This window comes from Mirounga angustirostris, unplaced genomic scaffold (genome assembly GCF_029215605.1).
Source record: "Mirounga angustirostris isolate CCGP_5_RB_7025 unplaced genomic scaffold, mMirAng1.0.hap1 SCAF_5, whole genome shotgun sequence".
NCBI classification, from domain to species: domain Eukaryota; kingdom Metazoa; phylum Chordata; class Mammalia; order Carnivora; family Phocidae; genus Mirounga; species Mirounga angustirostris.
The window spans coordinates 172,391,433-172,407,454 of NW_026991713.1; the positions used below are offsets into that span (position 1 = coordinate 172,391,433).

Sequence of the window (16,022 nt, forward strand, 5' to 3'; positions counted from 1 at the left end):
GTGTTCCAGAAACCTCAGGGGGTGGTTGGGATTGCAGGTGTGGGATAATTGGGTGGGAGGGGACTGCTGTTCTGACCTGGGCCCATCTCAGATGCCCGCCTGCCCTCCTGTGCACCACTTCGGTCACTTCTCCTAGGGTCTCAGAAGGAGTCTTTCTCCCTTCGGGAATGTCCTGTGATTCACTGCGGTGATCAGAGTGGGGCACTGGGGACACAGAGGTGACCCTGCCCACCAGAAGGTCATAGCCTGGTGGGATAGACAGAGCCGCGAGGGCTGGGGCTGGGGCCCAGGGCCAGAGTCAGCAGTTCCTGCCCATCTGTGCCCATGTGTACACACACACATACCAGGGGCTGGAGCCTGTCAGTGTTGGAGAAGAAATGTCGGGTTTGATTTAGACACAGGAGAGAGGCGTGTGCAGGAAGCAGTGCCCCGAGGATGGGCGGAGAGCAGACAGACTTAGGGAGCCCCCAGGGGGGTTGGGCTGAGATGAGGGGGTGAGCCCGTGTTAATGCTCCCTCATTAACCCTCTGGGTGGCCTGCGGGGGTGGGAGCTCCCTTCCCTGCCTCTCTTCCTGCACTGGGCTGATGATGCTCATGAGTCCTTCCCCCGGGGGGCTGGGGGCAGAGGGGCAGTTGCAGGTCCTGGAGGCCCCGAAATGGCACCCTGAGGGGGGGACCTCTGGGTGGCTTGCCTCTCCTTTCTGAGTCACCACTGGGACCTGCAAGCGGAGTGTAGAGGTGCAGGCTGGAGTTTCCACCCATGAGCACAAAGACACAATACGAGACAGAAGCGAGGGCCGGAACGGCCCAACTGGTCTCATTGGGCTGCAGGAGTCAGAGGAGGGGATGCGTCTGAGGATTTTGTCCAAAGCCGAGAGCCGAGATCTGAGAGCCGTGCTGCCCCTGGGGCTCTCAGTGCGAGACCACGCCCCCTCCGACCTGTCCCCCCCCCCCCTGTCCTGCAAGCACCCGGGGCCCCCACGTGGCTGGGGAGCCAGCACCCACAGGCCAGACAGAGACGAGGCCAGCCAAGGAGAGAAGCTCCAGCCCGTTGCCGGGCTGCTGCCGCAGTACTTGCCACCTGCAGCAGGGAGGATGGGACCCTGGCGACAGGGCCAGGTTGCAGAGCCTCGGCTCAGGGTGGGGAACAGGGCAGCCACTGCAGATCCCTGAGCAGGGGGGCAGCGCGGGCAGGCCTGCGTTTCAGTGGGAGCCCTCTCTGGGCCAGATGGAGGGAAGGGGCCAGACTGACCGTGAGAACCTGCTGTAGCAGCCGGTCCCCTGTGGGCCAGCTTCCTTCCCCTCCAGCATTCGAGGTCCTCCCAGATCTGGCACGCGGCAGCCGCTTCGGTCCTCCCGTGAGCGTTCCTTCTGTCCCCCGCCCCGAATCTGTCCCGCTCCTCGGCCGCACCGGCCTTTGCTCACACTTGGCCCTCCTGGCAGTGCCATGCCTTGGGCTCCCGGTTTATGTGCACGCCGTCTGCCTCCAGGAGCCACAGCAGCCAAAAGCCCGGCCTCCCCAAGTCTCAGACCTGTCCTGAAACCCTGCCGGCTGTGTGACCTTGAGCGAGCCGCTTAACCTCTCTGGGACTTCACGGGCCCTCCACAAAACGGGGAAGGTGGTTCTGACGCTAAAGGGACGTGACCTACGCCCCATGTTTGGTGCAGTGCCCAGCCTCATCCTTATGAAGGACTGGCTCGTGACCACCTCCCCCAGGAGACCCCGTCCCCCAGCCCTGGCCCTCGGGGACTGGGGCCTCCCACCTGGAGCTGCTTCCCTCCCACACTCCCTTTCACTCCCAGCGACCTGGGAGAGCCTGCGCATCCGGTCCTGCCCCAGTGCTGGGGGCTCACTCCAGACTGCTAGCCTAGTCCCCCCGGGCCTGCCCCAGACGGTTGCACGATCCAGGGCCAGGGGACAAACGAAGGTGTCCCATGTATCTAAATATTGAAAAGTTACATGTTGAGTTAACCAACTTAAAATATGCTCTATGCTCTATGCTCCTACTTTGACAAATATCCTTTACAAGGACTGGGAAGGCCGGGCTGACTTCAGAATTCTGACCTCTCAGGGCTCTGCCCTAGAATGGGATGGCCCCGGGGGTGCCTGCCCCTGGTCCTCGGAAGCCCCCCCTCCCTGCTAGCTGCTGTCCTGGGCCGAGGGGCCTTAGGCGCACGTGTGGACACCCACCCTGCGGGTCCACGCTCCGTCCACACCAGCCCAAAGTGACAGCTCCCTGGTCTAAGAATGCAGATGCCAACAGGGAAGCGGCCTGCCCTTGAGACGTGCAGGGGGAGAGGCCCACACGGGAGCCTGAGCTGAGGGCCACGGGACAGCACATTTCGGTGTCCTGGGCAAAGCAGATAGTCTCGCACGGCTTCTCCACCGCGGGTCTGGGAGAAGGAGATGCCTTCTGACCCGCTTCCCTGAGCGGTGGATGGCTTGTCAGAGGGCGTGCAGTCCTGCGGGAGCCCCAGGGGCTGCCCCGTTCCCTGGCTGAGGCTTCAGCCAACACAGGGGGTTGCTCAGGGCCAGGCGTGGGGGGGCCCAGTGAGGTGAGAGGGTGGCCTATAGAAAGAAAAAGGGGCTCAGCCCTCCAGGGGAGGCGCTCACAGCCCTGCCTGGCCCGGCCTCCCGCACCTGTGTGTACGCTCTGGGCACAAGGGGGCCTTGTACAAGGGGATCCCCCATGAGCCGCCCTCCTCCGCCCCTCCAAGCCTTTGCTGAGGCGTCCCCGCTGCCTCCAGTGCTCTTTCCTGTTTAGCCGACTCCCGCTGACCCCTGAAGGCCCTTTCCTCCTCCACGGCCCCTCGGCTGGCCCCCGACAGATTAGGTGTCCCCCTGCTGGGTTGCGGTGGCCCACAGCCGTGTCCCGTGCTCCGTGCGTGGCACCGTCCTCACATCGGACAACACCGTCCCTAGATGGGAACCTTCCAGGGACGGCCTCCCTCAGTACCTGCGTCTCCGTGGCCAGGAGCCCGGCTCCCAGGCCCCCCCCCCAGCAGCACGGCAAGACACCAGAGCCCTGGGAGGGGGGGGACAGCACCTTTATTGTCAGAGAATTGCAGACTTCCCGCCCGCCTCTGACTGCCGCACCTCGGCCCCCAGGCAGGGGGAGGTGGCCGGGGCCTGACCACAACCTCCCGGGAGCACCAAGGACGCTGGGGACAGACGGCTCCTGCCCTGAGAGGAGACACCACTCGGGGTGGCACCCAAACCTCCGAGTCAGCGGCTGAGACTGGGTCCTGGCCCAGCAAGAGAGGAGCACCAGGGCCGGTCCGGGTCACAGGGGACCCATGGCCGGAGAGGCCTTGAGGGCCGTGGTCTGAGCTGCTCTGGGATCCCCGGCCCCGGGCGTCTGCTGTGGAGCCTGCCGCCTGGGCCCACGGCCCTGAGGGGGGCAGCGTCTCTCCCGACGGGGCCCGGGACTCGGGCAATGTCCTGTCTCTAGGTGGTCAAGGGGACGCGGGACTTGCCGTATGCTGCAGAAATGGCCGACCCTAGAGATTCCCGGAGAGGGCAGAGCTGCTGTCCCAGGAAATACTCCCTCCTCTGGGCTCAGGGGCAGGAGGGCCCTGCTGGGCTGGGTGGGTTGAGGCTGGGAGGCAGCGGTGGGCGGTGCCGGTTTGGTTGGAAGGGCCCTGCACCCCAGGGCCCCTCTCTCACTATCCCCAAGTCCGTGGGAGCGTCCCGGGTTTATTCAGGGTCTCCCTGGTGCTGCCAGACCCTGGAGCAGACCCCAAGCCCAGGGTCGGGGGTTGAGGAAGGAGGCCCAGGACCCTGCCTTCCTTCCCTGCTGGCTGGTCCAGCCCCCTTCCCCTCCAGCCCTGCGCCCACCCTGAGTTTCTCCGTGCAGACAGGAACCTGGCACGGTCTAGGGTTAAGGAACCGGGAGGCCGGGGTTCAAATCCTGCCCCAGCTGTCCCTGGTCCCGTGGCCTCGGCAGGTTATTTATACTCGCCGGGCCTCCATCCTCCCGTGGAAAGTGGGGATATCAAGCCTACCTCCTAAGGTTAAATGAGACGGTGCAGGGAAAGCTCCTTGGACAGGCCCAGACTCAGTAAATGATGAATATTAGGATTATTCTCAGGCCCTGCCCAGCCCACCCAGCTCCTGTCTCCTGCAGAAAGTGAGGGTGGGGAGGGCAGGGACCAGCAAAGGGCCCTGCCAAGGGTGCTGGGGCCCTCTGGACCCTGCCTCTGGAGCTGCCATCTGTCCCCAAGTCCCCCCAGGCCCTGGGGGCCGGTGTCCCTCATGATCGTCGGTGTCCGGAGCCCAGGCCCACTTGGGGTGTCTAGGAGCCAGCCGGGCGACACAGGCCTCTGGGCTGGCTCTCTGGCCGGGCTGGGGCTTGTCCTGAAGAGCTGGCCTCTCACTTGCCGCCACCGGCCTGGCCAGCCCTCCTCTGCCCGGGGTCGGGGCCGAGCAGGGCAGCGAGCGCACCGTCAGGCGGGGAGCCACCACGCTTCATCTTCAGGTTGGCTCTCAGGGCAGCATCTTGGCCAGAGCCCCCCTCGGGGGAGGCCAGGGGATCTGGAAGGACAGCAGGAGGGTGGGCTCATGCAGGGCGTCGGGAGCACTCAAAGGCCCCCTTTGCTTCTGGTGCCCAACCAGCGAGGAAGCCAAGTGCCCAGCGAGGACAGGGCAAGACAGCAGCAGGCCCCCTGGTCACGCGGGCACCCACCCCCTCAGGCGTCCGCCCGCTCACCCTGGACCAGGGCTGCCCGGGGCTGGGCTCCAGGCCCTGCAGGGCTGCCGGTCCCCACCTGCCGCAAGGGCCTCCCACCCCATCAGGGAGCACAAGGCTCTGCAGAGCACCGTGGGGCAAGAGGAGCGTGCCTTGACAGAAGGAGAGACCCTAGAGCAGGTCCCGAAGTGGGAGCTGGTGGTCAGCCGGCGGAGGGACTGGCCTGAGCAAAGGCATGGAGGTGGGGGCAGGTGGGGGGAGGGCCCGGGGGGACTAGGTGGTGGTTCCAAGTCACTGGGCCCCAGGCCATGCTGGGCAGGGACTTGGGACTGGAGGTGCCTGGACATCGGTCGCGGGCAGTAAGGAGCCACGGAGGGTCCTTGAGCAGGGGAGGCACAGGCTAGGGTCCACCTTGGGTTTGGGGAAGGCCATCTGGCAGCCAAGTGGAGGTGTTGTCGAGGCAGGCACACCAGAAGGCGGCATGGAATGGGGAGGCGGGGGCAGCGGGGCTTCCAAACTCCACGGCCAGCTGCAGGTCCGGCTGGCTCCAGGCCCCGGTCGCAACTCACCATGGATCCCAATCATGTGCTCCAGGATGAGGACTCTCTCTGCCAGGATCTTCAGGGCCTCCCGCAGCTGCTGTACCCCCTCACCCTAGCGGGGAGGAAGCAGCCAGGGTCAGGGCCGGCCACAGAGACGGGCCACGTCGTCCCCTCCCTCCCCGCTCCTGCCTCCTCCCCCTTTGTCCCCATCCTCTCAGTACAACAGCCGTCCCAACTTGGATATCCACGTGCCAGGCCTGGGGTTTGAATTCTTGTTTGCAGACAAGAAAACTGCTGCACAGAGAGGGTAACCAGGGTTCTGTGGCCACACAGCCTGGCTTCACACCCAGACCCATCCCCCTCACGCTTTGGTTTTTCCTGCTCCGGGGGCTGCCCGGCTGCTTCCCCTGGGCGCCCTTCTTTCCGGAAAATGCCCTGTGAAGGGCAGAGCACCTAGTATGGGTGGGGGTGCTTCGCTGGTCTCCTGAGAGCTCTCCATGTGTGGCCACCCCAGCAAGAGGGAGAGAAGGGAGAGCCGCTGCTCCTGGAACGTCAGCACGAGGGCACGGTGAGGACAGGCCGTTTCTGGGGACCCAGCCTACACACGGGCAGAGGACCCTGGGCACCGAGACCCGTCAGTGAGCTGATTTATTGAGAAGACAGGTGTCAAGGCCACTTGGAAAAGGCCAGTGATGGTGAGGGGCTCAGGCCCCACGCTGAAGTCAGTCCCAGAACAGCGCCTCTTGCAGGCATAACACGACAGCTCTGTCCTGACGTTCAGATCGATCGAGTTTAAAACAACACAAAGGGATGGGGCACCCGGGTGGCTCGACGGTGAAGCGTCCGACTCGATCTCAGAGCAGGTCTTGATCTCGGGGTCGTGAGTTCAAGCCCTGAGTTGGGCTCCATGCTAGGCATGGAGCCAACTTATAAAAAAGCAAAATAAAAAAACGAAAGGAGAGCAAAAAGTGACCTGTAGGTTAAGGAGAGAGGTCTTCCCCCCACCCCAGCGAACCAAAGGCCATGAGAAGCCACACTGGTGGCAGTGTCCGGGATGGGGGTCCAGGGCCCCAGCTAAGCCCCATGCCCCTGAGCCACGGGATGCACGCTTACAGAAAGCAAAAGGAGAAGTCCTAAGTACTGTTTCCGTCTTCCCTTGCAAGTCTGCGAATCTCCCTGCGAATCTGTGCCCATGCTTTGTACCTACATCTTCCTCCCGCTGCCTCCTGGGCCCACCACAGAGGCTCTGGCTCCAGCCTCCCCCCTCCATCCCAGCCCACCTCCCCAGTTACCCCCAGGCTGGCTCATTAGAGAACCCTAGATGCCCACTCTGCTGGCCGCCCCCCGAGCTCTGACACACCCAGGGGATTCTAGCTCTCAGCCTGCAAGGTCTCCCCCGCCGGCCCCACTGCCCTCACCCCCTTTATCCATCACCCCAGTCTCCAGCACCCCTCCTCCTCCCAGAAGACAGCAGGTCCCCACGGTCATGCGCGTGCTCCATCTGTGTCCCCTCCTGGCCCCATCGTGCCCTGGCCCCTGCCTGCTCCCATTCACTCCCCCACTGTCCCCTCCCACATCCACCAGCCCTCTGTCCACCTGCCCACGTATCCTTCAGTCCACCAGCGCTGTGTCCCTGGGGGCACCGCCGTGCACCAGGCGCCGCGCATGGGGGATTCCTGTCCCCGGAGAGGGACTCCACAGCCTGCAGCCTCCTTAAATAAGGGGTTCTCCCCGGCAGGGTCCCCCCTCTCCTCCGGCCCCGGGCCAGTGCCCCATCTGCACACTATGCTGCAAGCATTACGTCACTCATCGGCCTCCCCCACTGGGCGGGGACCCCCTTCACCCCGTGGCCCAGAGCCCTGTGCCCCGTCCCTCCCACCGGGACGCAACCGAGGGGGCAGGAGAGGAGCACGGCCCCCAAGACCAGTTACCTCTGCAGCAGCTTTGTCCTCCTCTTGCCCCTTCCCGCCAGGCTCGCCCTAGGAAGAAAACTGCTCAGTCAACCACTGGTGTGTGGGGGGGGCGCCTCTCTACCCTCTCCAGCTTCTCGCGCAGGCCATGGGGGGCTGGCAGGAAGTTAGGGCAGGCTGGGCAGGCAGAGCCTGGGGACAGGGGTGCTGGGGCCCAGAGCCTGACAGCTGCACCCATGGGAACTCCTGCCCTGGGGAGAGCAGAGCGGGGGAGCGCCCAAGGCCACAGGCATCCCTGCTCAGCCCGGCATGGGTTGGCTTGGGGGCTTCACTGGGCTTCAGGTTTGAAACCCCGCAAGCTCAGGTCTCAGCTCTGCCAGGAATCAAGTCCCCGCTTCTCTCTGCCTCCACCCCTAAAACAAGGCCAGTAATATCGGCCTCACAATAACACCCACGTGATATGCAATGTGACTTGGAGCAAGTTACTTGACCTCTCTGTGCCTCCGTGCTTTCCTCTCTAAAACGGGGTAATACTGCCTACCTCCTGGGAGTATTCAGATTAAATAAATCAATACTGATAATGAGCTTTGATTGGAGCCTGGTGCCCGAAGTTCGGGGACAGGACTCACCACTGTAACCAGAGAGAAGCCAGGAGGAGGCGTGGTATGAAGCTAACACTCCTGGGTTTAAATCTTGTCTCCATCATTGCCTCACTGTGCAACCTTGGGCAAGTTACTTTAACCTCTCTGAGCCTTAGCTGCCAGTTCTCAAAAAAAAAAAAAAAAAAAAAATGGGGAAAATAAAGTCCTGCCTTGCTGGGTCACCACAAAGCTTAAACTCACCATGGATGAAGAGCGCCTCCCCTCCCAGCACACAGGTGCTCAGCAAAGCTCCATCCCTCCTCCCTGGCTCTCTGCCCCTAACTTTAGACGGGGGCACAGAGGAGGTGCCTGCCTCCTTGGCCCTGCAGGCGGGAGTGGAGACTCATAAATTCTTGTTTCCAAGGAGGGAAATTGAGGCCAGCTGTCTGCGCCCTTACTCCTGGAAGGTTCAGAGGAGGGAGGGGCTCCTAGCTTGTTAAAGGCCACATAGCTTGTTAACCTAGGGGTCTGGGCTCCCCGGAAGAGACCTGAGGACGCTCATCCAACCCTCTACCAGGAGGCTACTTCAGTTCTTGCTCACACTCCCAGTGAGGGGCTCCCCATTTTCCAAGGGCACCCCTTCCCAGCTCGGGCAGCTGGAGTCACAGGCAGGCGGCCCCTTCTCTGGGCAGGGTGGAATCAGGCCATGTTCGGGGTGGCTGTGGGGCTGAGCTCAGGCCAGGCCGGGACAGACCCCCCACCACCCACCTGGTGCCCTGGGCCTGCATCAGAGCCCACCACCCTGGGAACAGCCCAGTGGCACAGCCCCCCACTTACAGCCGGTCCCGTCATGCCCCGCTCTCCGGCCAGGCCCTGTAGAAAGGCAGACAAAGCAGATGAGTCCTTGCCTGCCCCCCCTAATACCTCCGGCTTCCCCTTAGCAGCCCCTGCCCCAGGCCGGGAGGACGATGGCTTGGAGATGGGAAGGCCCCTCCTGGGCCACCCTCCACTGGCTCCTCCCTGAGCCCCAGCGGGGCCCTCGGTCTTCTCAGCTGAGAAATGGGCTGTTGTGGGTGTCACACAGATGGCAAAGCCCGCAGGCCCCCCCGCACGCAGAGGGAGCCCCCCCAGAGAACAAGTGACAGGGTCCCACTCGAGGCCTCCCGTCCATGTTGATATCCAGCAGGAAGGCTCCCCAGAGCCCAAACCCATGCGTCCAGCTGCCCTCCCTTTTCTCCACCTGCCCACAGGGGGGCGCCCCACTCCACCTCCCCCAAGTGGAACCCTGGGTGCCCCCCAAACCCACCGCACTCTGCAGCCACCTCCTAGGGAGATGGCTCCCCGTCCTCCCAGCTGCTCCCACGCACGCCCGGGAGCTAACCTTCCTTTCCCTCTCTTGCCAAATCTGTTCCATGCACCAGACCTGTCACCTCCACTTTCTAAACACGTCCGTTCCCCTGGCCGCTTCCGGTGCCACCACCTGAATGCAGGTCACCTTCTCTCTCCCCGCACGCTTCCGTGGGTCTCCTCCCTGGACTCCCTGCCCCACTGCTCCCCACCTTCCGCTGCCGGACCACAGCCACAGCCCGAGGGGCCTCTTAAAGATGTCAATCACATCACGGGGTCTCGCTCCCTGAGACTCAGAGTCCCCTTTCCCTGTGACAGAAACCCACACTCCCACAAGCCTTCTCTCAGAGGGTGCCCCTGGGGTGCCTGGCTCTGGGGGGCCTGGACTCCCCGTTTACCTGGCCTGTCGTACCTGAGTCAGGAACAGATCGGGCCTGAGGGCCTCCTGCCACCTCTGCAGCCCCAGGCCCCCCAGCCCCCAGGCCCTGCCCACCAGCCGGCTCTGGGCCCCTATGCTCCCGGCCAGAGCTCCTGGCCACCCCTCCCCGCGGCCAGTGTGCCCGCCTGCCCCCTCCATGCTGCATCCTCCCGGACGTAAAAATCCCCAGCGGGGACAACAGGGAGCAGAGCGGGAATCAGGGGACACTGGTTCTGAATGAATATAAACTCTACCAGGCTGCATTGTGGCCCCCCGGGCCTGGCTGTACCCTCAGCTCGGGCTGTTGGCACCCTGGCTGTTTGGGGTGTGTGGACTCCTAAGGTCCCAGCACTCACAGAGCCAAGGCCCAGACTCCCATCCCTTGCGGCATGGGGGTCACCACTAGGCACCCCCTCCCCGCCCAGCTGAGCCTGAGCTCCAGGGACAGCGGGGCGCTAGGGCTGGGCGGGCCCTAAGGTGGGGGCTGCAGGAAGCCCCACCAGCAGGATACCCACCCCTTCTGCCTCCGGGCTGCCCCTCCCCGGGGTGATTTCTTCCCAGGCCCTGGGCTTCTGCAGCACAAAGCCCTTCCCCTCCCAGCACTTTTTTTTTCCTCCTTTTTCCCTCTAACAAGCCACAGGGGAAGCCTTGTATCCCCGCTCAGCAGCAAAGGTGGCCGGAGCCCAGAGAGGCTGTCTCTTCACCCAAGGTCACACAGCTGGAGAAGCAGAGCAAGCTGGGGCTCAGGGCCATGTCGCCAGGCTTTGGGGCGCTCTCTCCCACACAGGCGACTCTCAGGGAGGAGGGCGGCAGGCTGGGGTGGACATTCTGTGACCTGTATGTCCTCCAGAGGCACCTGGCCTCTCTGGGTCCCGTTAGCTCATCTCTGAGATGGGAAGCGTGCCAACACGTCCCCGGCATGGGGGGTGGGCAGCCAAGGGCCGCCCCTTCCTCAGCAACTCAGGCTGGGAAGAAGCCTGGCTCTTCTTTCTCGGAAGACAATGCCCCCTCCCCTTTGGGCAAGTCCTTACCTGGGATCCAGGGACACCTGGGGGTCCTGGGGGACCATGTGGTCCAGGGGGACCTGTGGGCAGAGTCACAGATGGTCACCCGGGGCCAGCCCCCTGCCCACCCCATATTGCAACCTGCTCTTCCCTCAGAGCCTCATCTGTGGGGTCACCCCACACTCCCCCAACCCCCTAGCCAGCCGCTCTCCCAGCAAATCTCTCTCAGGCCTGCCCCTCCTCTGGACCTAGGACCCTACCCCTCCAAGGCCACCCTTCTTGCCTGAGTTACTACAACAGCGTCCTGACCATCCATGCTCCACATGGCCACCCAGAGCCACCTTCCGGTTAGGTCCCTCCGGGGGTTCCTGAAGTCCTCAGCCCGGCCCCCTCCACCCTCATGCCCCCAGCTACTCTCCTGGAAAGCTCCTTGGCTTCTACGCTTCTGCAGATGCTGTTCCTTCCTCCTGGAGCTTCTCCATCCCCCCCACGGCCCAGCAAATTCTTTCCTACTGGTCTTTCCTCTAGTCTCAGGCTGAGCATCACCTCCTCCAGGAAGCCTTCTGCCACCTACCCCCACCCCTCCTCCAGGCCAGTCCCCGACAGGGACCAGCCTCCACCCATGGCCATGGTGGATTTACAGGTCCATCCCTGGGGGCCAGGGAGCACCCAGAGGGTCGGGCTGAGTCTGGTGGGTGCGGCACAGGGAGCAGTGTTCCTGCTTGAACTTTCCACACTCTTGGGACAGTGAGGCCTCTGGGAGTCCCCTGCTGGGCTGTACCCATGCTGGGGGAGGACCTGCAGGAAGTGCCCCGCCCCCAGGTGGGCACAGATCTGGACTCTGTCTAGTTAAATACGCCCTCCCTCCGGTCAGAGTGCATGCCCTCCCCAGATACCCTTGGAGCACCTTCCCTCTCCTCCCTGGGGCATTTGCTCAAATGCCACCTTTTTTAAAAGAGGCCAGGAAACTAGACCCCTGCCCCAAGTAGGGAGGGCTCAGTGACTACGTGAAAGGGTAAATGAATGATGGGGGGACGGGGCACCCACACACTTGGCAAGCAGGGCTGGCCCCTGCCCCGCACGCCCCTTCCCTCCCGTCCAGTGAGGGTCCCCGGAGGGTGGGGGTCAGGCCAGGCCCAGGATCCAGCCCCTTAGAGCCCCAGGGCCATCCCCTGCCCCCAGTGCCCCTGGTTCCTGCCAAAAGGCCCAGGGCATCCTGACTCTCATAGGCACCTGCCCTACCAGCTCCTGGGGCCAGCCCTGTGCTGACCCCCTGCCTCCCCCTGGGCCTGGGCCTCCACATACCCCGGCGCAACCCCCACTCGGGCCCACATGGGGGCAGCCCTGAGCTGCCTCATGCGGGCAGCAGGCAGAAACACTTGGGGTTCCTGTGTCCAGTCCCACAAAGGAGTTGCCCCCCAGAAGCAAGGGAACTCGCCCAATCCCTGGCACCCTGCCAAGGCCATGCGCCCCCAACCGGCCCCACGAGGCCCGTTGGCCCAGGCCAAGCCCAGAGGGGGTGCCCAAGCCGGGCCAGGCTGTGCAGCTGCCCTCTGCACTTACCTGGAGGGCCAGGGGGGCCCCGGGGCCCTGGGACGCCGGCCAGCACTGTGTCCACGGCTGCAGAGGCCGGCTGTGAGTCTCCGTCTGTGGGCAGAGCAGAGCTGCCTGTGACCCGGTGGGGCAGGGCTGGGCTGCTGGACCTGAGCTCCCCCAGGGCCAGGACAGGCACCCCCGACTCCACTGGGCCTCACAGCTGCCCTGGCAAGCAGATGCTATTCCTCCCACGGAGGCCTGGTCATAGGGTTGGGTGACATCCCGGGCACCATGGGGGTTGCGCCAGGGTACGTGGAGGCCCAGGCCCAGGGGGAGGCAGGGGGTCAGCACAAGGCTGGCCCCAGGAGCTGGTAGGGCAGGTGCCTATGAGAGTCAGGATGCCCTGGGCCTTTTGGCAGAAACCAGGGGCACTGGGGGCAGGGGATGGTCCTGGGGCTCATACAATACACAAACTCCTTCCAGAGCATTCTAGGCCCTTCAGAGTCTGGCCCTGCCCTACTCACCTCCCCAGTGCCCCAGGCCAGAACTCTCCTCCACCCCACTCCACTCCACAGGCCCTTTCTTGATGTACCTGACAGGCTCCCGCGGGGCCTCCTCCAGGAATCCCTCTCTGCCTACCCTTTTGAGCTGCAGGGCCTTGGGCTGCCACTACAGGGCCCATTACTCAGCCTGGGGCAGGGGTGGGGTCTGTTTGTGGCCCAGCTCCTGCGATTTGGGTCTCTCCAGGGCAAGCCCCATGTGACTTTGTCCTGCCCGGTCCCCAGAGCCTGACCCAGAGAAGCCAGGCCCAAGAAATGCCTGGGATAGGAGTGGCTACCCCTGCCCTTTCCCCCACACCTGGAAGCCTGAACCACAGGTTCACAGCGGGCGGGGCCCCACTGGGGCATCCCCACTCCTCCCAAAGCGCACACCCGGCCCTCCCTTGGGGACCCCAGGGCCGGGGGGTAAGGAGGGTCCCATCTGAGGAGGGCTCTGAGCACTCCAGACGGCAGGCAGTGCCCGAGGCATCATGCCCAGACCAGGGCAGGCTGGAGCCCTGGGACAGCTCCTTGCGGCCCCGGGGGTGTGCGGCGGAGCCCTGTTTGTCTCTCTGAGTCTTCAGTGAGCTCCCACTTGCTCCAGAAGGCTCTGCTCTCGCCTGAGGGCAGCCCAGGACCCCCATTCTGCTCAAGAATGAGCCCTTCCCATCCTCCAGAGCAACTCCACTGGGGAGTATTAACTGCCCCCACTCTACAGGTGGGGAAACTGAGGCTCAGACGGGGACAGAAGCACCAGCAGGAGGGGGCTAGGGTTTCTCTGACCCAAAGAGGTCCCCATCCCCCACGGTGCCTGGGATGTCACCCAACCCTGTCACCTGCTTCTTAAAACCCTCGCCCGGTTTCCCAGGGCACTTAACCAGATGACACCCCTTTTGCGCCCCCTGCCCCGTTCTTCGGGCCTCCCTGTTCCCGCCCTCCCCACGAGTAGGCAGGTGTTTCTGGGTTCAGAAACACCAGACTGTGGCCCCTGAGGGCAGGAGTCTGTTTTGCTCACTGCTGTATCCCCAGGGACAAAAACGGTGTGCACGACACAGAGCACGTGCTCAACCAACACTTGTCCAGTGGCCTAAGGTCCGGGACTTTGCCTTTGTGTCCCTGTCACCGAGTTGGGAAACCGAGGCCGCCCAGACAACAGAGTGACCTGTGGGGGGGGGTCAGGACCCCAGGGGCAGGAGCTGAGCACTGGGACAGGGACCGGCCAGGCTGGGGCCAAGAGCCGGGTTGGGCGGCCAGCGTCAGCCCCCCCAGGGACGCTTCCACCCCACCCAGCAGAGCCTTGCTCCCAGGCCCCGCTCCCTAAGGGTCTGCTTCCCCAGGGTCCGTCCCTCGGGGGACACTCACCGCCCTTGTCCGTCGGTGGCTGCAGGGAGTAGAGGACGCCCTGGGGGCCGTTCGGAGGGAAGCCCGGGCTGCCCGCTGGGCCAGGGGGGCCGGGGGGCCCGGGGCGCCCCGTCTCTCCAGGAAGCCCGCGGGGCCCTGGCGGCCCCAAGAGGCCTGCAGCAGGAGAAGAGGAGTCATGTGAGGGCCGGGCTTGGTAGCTGACACCGCCGGTGGGAAACAGGTCAGTGGTGGCCTCCAGACCAGTATCCCAGGAGGGCTGTCCTGGGATGTGAGTGAACATGGCTTTCTCTTCTGGCCTGGGGAGCACCGGGGCCGCTGGGTGGGAGGTGAGGGAGGCAGGGTCGCCCCCTCCAGAGGCCTCAGCTCTGGGGTTGGGGCACTAAGGTGGCAGCCAGCCTGGGCCGGCCCTATACCTGCCTTCACAGGACCTGTACCTTCCCCGCAAGACCCAGGGAGAGTTGGGGGGCTCTCTGGAGGTGTTGTTTCAATGACAGAGAAGAGTCCCCAGGCCCCAGCCTCCCCACCCCACGCCTGCATCCCCAGCTCCCGGAACCTTCTGTTCTTCCTGCAGGGTCAGCCCAGACCCTTAAGGATTTGGGATAGGGTCGGCAGTAGGGGTGCTGGTGGGAGGAAGTGAGCCTGGGACCCCCAGGACGGCAGTCATTGACCCCAGCAAGATCAGGGGTTACAGGGTGCCTCAGCTGCTCAGATAGGGGAGAAACCCCAGCCCCTTCCCCCAGTGGACAAAGTCAGATCTGGGGGGTCCTTACCAGGAGGCCCTGCTGGGCCCTTCTCTCCTGCCTGGCCCCGGTCACCTTTGGAGCCTGGGGGACCTGCAGGCCCTGGCGGTCCCGTCTGCCCTGGGGGCCCTGGGGAGAGAGTGAGATGAGCCCTGAGAACATTGTGGGCCGAGCTGCCATGGAGGGGCTCCAGGCCTGACCACCTGGGCCATCAGGTCAGACCTGCTCCCAGGAGCAGAGACCTCATTACAGTCTACAAATCATTTTTGTACCTATTAACTCCTACGATCTCAAGAGCTGCTTGTGTTCCCACTTCACAGGTGGGGAAACTGAGGCTCAGGAAGGTGTGGTCCCTTGCTCAAGTGCCCAGAGCCAGGCTGCGGATGAGTTAGGCCCCTCCCTCAGGAGTCCTACTGTCTCCCAGCTCAGGGTTGGGAACAGGGTATGTGGCAAAGACCTCCCCAACGAGGCCTCATCGGAGGCCCCAGGAAGCCCTAAAGCACACGGTTGCCCAACTCACCTGCTCTCAGGGATTTCAGGGCACACCCCGGTGTCACCATTTGTAGGGGTTGTGCCCCACCTGGTGGCCATTTCTTGGAACTGCACTTTGTCTGGTGAGGAGAAAGCAGCCCAGGAGACCCAGCGCCCCTCCCAGCCTCCCCCACCGGGGGTTTGGGGCCTGGGTCTTCTGACGGCAGGGAAGTCCCCCTCCTCCCCAGTTCCAGAAGAAGGATTTGGAAGAAGGCAGGCAGGGGCAGCTGCCTGGATGTGAAACCTTGGGAGGTGGGCCTGGGGACCCAGAATGAGATGCTCCCCCCACGCCTGAGCTCACCCCTCCTCCCACAGCCTCCAGCCCCGTAGAAGATCCCAGAGTGTCTGCTCCTCCCAAGATTGGCCACCGGACGCTCCCACTGCTGGGGGCCGTGCCCTCTGCCCTCCCTGCTCTGTTTCCTCTCCTGACTGGACAGGCACAGGCGGACGAGGTGAGGAGGAGACGGGGTGTGAGCTCAGAGCAGAGCCTGGGCAGGGGTGCTAAGAAGCTGGGGGCTCAACTTCGAGAGAGGCGAGGGAGGGAGAGCGTCACCCGCACAGGACTCTAGTGGGGCCAAGAATCATCGAGACAATATGCCCCTGGATCAGGGGCTGACCCCAGGGGTCATTTCTCTGGGCCTTGGTTTTCTCCTCCGGAACCCCAAGCGTTACAAACTTACTGGAATGATTAGAAATGACATCTGTGCAGCCGAGGGTGATATGAAAATATTTATTAACTAGCCCAGCAGTTAACCTCACAAGCAGAAAGTTCAGCAAGGACCCCCCAGAAGGTGGTGGGAGGCAGAAAGCTCCCAGTAAAATTG

The 16,022-nt window shown here is 63.8% G+C and overlaps 1 protein-coding gene across 2 annotated transcripts in view; it reads right to left on the bottom strand.

Annotated features, from left to right (window-relative positions):
- Nucleotides 1-3,043: 3,043 nt before the first annotated feature.
- The window catches only part of COL26A1 (collagen type XXVI alpha 1 chain), a 141,880-nt gene continuing 128,901 nt past the window's right edge, over nt 3,044-16,022 (bottom strand). For both annotated transcript variants that reach the window (XM_045875619.2, XM_045875618.2), the window contains exons 6-13: nt 14,698-14,796; nt 13,928-14,080; nt 12,054-12,137; nt 10,518-10,570; nt 8,559-8,594; nt 7,162-7,209; nt 5,258-5,342; nt 3,044-4,534 (exon numbers count right to left, since the gene is read on the bottom strand). In XM_045875619.2, the coding sequence (XP_045731575.1) occupies nt 4,374-4,534; nt 5,258-5,342; nt 7,162-7,209; nt 8,559-8,594; nt 10,518-10,570; nt 12,054-12,137; nt 13,928-14,080; nt 14,698-14,796 (719 nt within the window). In that variant the 3' untranslated portion in view covers nt 3,044-4,373. The remainder of the gene's footprint in view (nt 4,535-5,257; nt 5,343-7,161; nt 7,210-8,558; nt 8,595-10,517; nt 10,571-12,053; nt 12,138-13,927; nt 14,081-14,697; nt 14,797-16,022) is intronic.